The 2,768-nt window shown below is 62.2% G+C and overlaps 1 protein-coding gene across 1 annotated transcript; it reads right to left on the minus strand.

The window, feature by feature from the left end:
- Window positions 1-182: 182 nt before the first annotated feature.
- LOC103913900 (lamin-A-like) lies at window positions 183-612 on the minus strand. The gene has a single exon (XM_009320481.1). It carries the CDS (start codon window positions 534-536, stop codon window positions 183-185), a length of 354 nt encoding a protein of 117 aa, XP_009318756.1. The 5' UTR covers window positions 537-612.
- Between the last annotated feature and the right edge of the window lie 2,156 nt (window positions 613-2,768).

A 2,768-nucleotide genomic window follows, 5' to 3' on the forward strand; every position in this document is an offset into this window, starting at 1 on the left:
AGGAATGCTGGGAGAGCTTCCCTCCTCTCTTGGTCCCTGCCACAGACACTCCTGCCCCAGCCGGGTCACGGGTTTCCCCTCTCCCTGCCTCCTCCAGGTCACTCCTTCCTCCCTCCCGGCTCCCTGCCAAGCATGACGACAGGGACCGTCCTGCCACGGTTCCCCCCCTGTCCCCAGGGCACTCACCGGGCTTTCAGCTCCTTGTGCTCCTCCCGGACTTTGCTGAGCTCCAGCTGCAGCCGAGCTCTCTCCTTGGCCACTGAATCCAAGGTCTTGCGGGCATCCGCCAGCTCCGACTCATAGGCAGCCTTGATGCCCGAGACCTCACGGCTCACCACCTCCTCCGATTCAGTGATGCGGAGCCGCAAGCCGGCATTTTCCAGCTCCAGCGAGCGCACCTTGTCGATGTAGACGGCCAAACGGTCATTGAGCTCCTGCAGGTCCTCCTTCTCCTGCAAGCGAGTGATGCGGGTGGGGGACAAGGGTGTCCCCGAAGCCCCGCTGCGGGTGCTCCTCTTCTGCGAAGGCGTTGCCATGGGGTCCGGCGTCGAGGCGAAGGACACGGCACAGGTCACAGCTCGGCGTCCCACGCCACCCACCCAGCTGTCTCGGCTGCTCCCGCTTGTCTGAGTGACTTGCTTATATCCCAGCTGGGCTGTGCACCGGGAGGAGGAGCTGCGAGGAGGAGGCGGGTGGAGTTATCCGAAACCTGGGTGGAGACAACCCACTTGCATCAGTCAAGGCCCTTGCTTGGGAAAGGCTGGAAAAGCATCCCTGGGAAAAGGGGCCTTGGGAGGGCGGCTCCGGGGCGCGCAGCCCAGGGTGACCCCCTCGCAAACACCCCGTGCCCCCCCCCCTTTTCTAGGGCAGTTCCCCCAGCTGAAGCTGGCTTTCAGCTTGGGGGGACTTGGCAAGGGCAAAGTGCACCCTGAGAGGGGCTGCAGCAATGGGGTGCAGCCAGGCACCCCCAGGACATCTCTGCCCCACAGGACAGGGCAGGTAGCATCTCGGCAGCTGACCCCAGGGTGCCGGGGAGTCCTGGCATACCCTGAATGCAGGAGCCCCAGGCTGCACAAGACCCTGGAGCACCCCAAACTCTGGGCTTCAGGGATCCAAATAGAGTCCCGGGTCACAGAAAACACCATTGCCTAGGGTACCCCAGCACCCCGAAGCATCACAGACATAGAGCCCTGGGGCACCAGAGGATAGCCCCCCAAGTTTCCCCAGCACTAGCTTTGCCCAGTTCTCTCAGCACTGGCTGCCCCCATTTCCTAGCTCTTCCCAGTACCAGCTGTGCCCAGTTTTATCCTTTCTCCCAGTTTCCCGTGCCAGCTGTGCTCAGTTTATAACTCCCCCAATTTTGAGCACCAGTTGAGTCCAGTTTCTCCTGCCTCAGTTCTCTGCACCAGCTGTTTCGCATTCTCCCACCTCCCAGTGCCAGCCATTCCCAGTCCCACCAGCACTGAGCCATTCCTCCAGTATCTCCAGTTTCCAGCATAGGTGATTCCAGTCCTCCCAGCTGCTGGCCAGCTTGGAGCAGGGTGCCCTGCCTCCCGTGAAGCGCTGCCGAGACTCAGCAGCTTGTGACTTCCAGATCTGCCACACGCTTCCTGGCACCCCCCAGTGCAGTAGTGTGGGGGGGGTTCCTCTCCTCGGACTTCGTCCCCCCGTGCTTTGCACTACAAAGCCAATCCCTCCTGCACTGGAGAGGGAGAACTGGGAATGGCAAGGGGAATGGAGGAGCAAACCCCTTTGCCCCCCAGAAAAGAGGGGCTGAGCCAGGACCTCGGCAGGTGGTGGTCACGGGGGCTCCAGCTTCCTCCTTTGCGGGCTCCTGCTCACGAAATTGGGCTCAGCAGCAAGGAAAGCTGGAAAGGGAGCTGCACCCCACGGCTGGGGACACTGGCGAGAGCCTGGGCATCGGTGCCCACCCCAAAGCACAACCCACCCCAGCCATCTCCTGCAGATGGAGGGGTCCGGGGTTGGCGAGATGCAAGGCCAAAGGCACGGCGAAAGTGCCGCTTCCCGAGCCACGGCCAGCCCAGCTCGTCCTGGCTGCGCTGCGCTCGAGCTCGATTCGCTTCCCAGCTAATTGAAGTGCAGCAAAGCCTCAGGCAGGCTGGGAATGACTCACACAGCAACCAGAGCAACACACGCAAACACACACACACACGTGTGTGTGCATGCGCACTTTATGAATGATTAATCCCCGCTCCTCTCCCGGCACCGATGAGTCACTGCTGCCAGCGAACAGTAGCGGGGTGGGGAGAGGGACCGGAGCAAAAATCCAGGGTCCAACTTTCAAAAAGCAACAGCCCGACGCCAGGAAGCCACCCCAGCACCATGGCAGAGCTGGGGGAGGGCAGCTGGGGCACAAGCCCTCCTGGCACTGCAATGGGGACAGGTTCGGGGGGTACCTGGGGTGCTCAGCTCCCGCAGCCTTGTTGCACCCCCTTCCCGATCCCTGCTGGCTGGGGGTCCCTCTCTGCACCCGGAGGCACCCTTGGGTGTTGTGTGCAAGGGGTGACTGTTCCACCACCCACACCAGTGTTGGTCTCCCTGCTGGCCCCGGCGTGTCTACTCTCTTTTACCCCATTCCTTTGCTCAGTCCTTCTCCTCCTTTGTATCTGCAGCTGAATTCCCCTTTTCCTCCCTCCTTCTGCCTCCTGGCCTGTCTTGGGCTGCCTTTCCTCCCCCACATTCCCCCATGCACTTATTCCCTTCCCTGGGCGGGGGGGGGGACGGGACACACTGCAGCCCTGGGGACC

Source organism: Pygoscelis adeliae, unplaced genomic scaffold, assembly GCF_000699105.1.
Source record: "Pygoscelis adeliae isolate BGI_AS28 unplaced genomic scaffold, ASM69910v1 Scaffold153, whole genome shotgun sequence".
NCBI lineage: Eukaryota > Metazoa > Chordata > Aves > Sphenisciformes > Spheniscidae > Pygoscelis > Pygoscelis adeliae.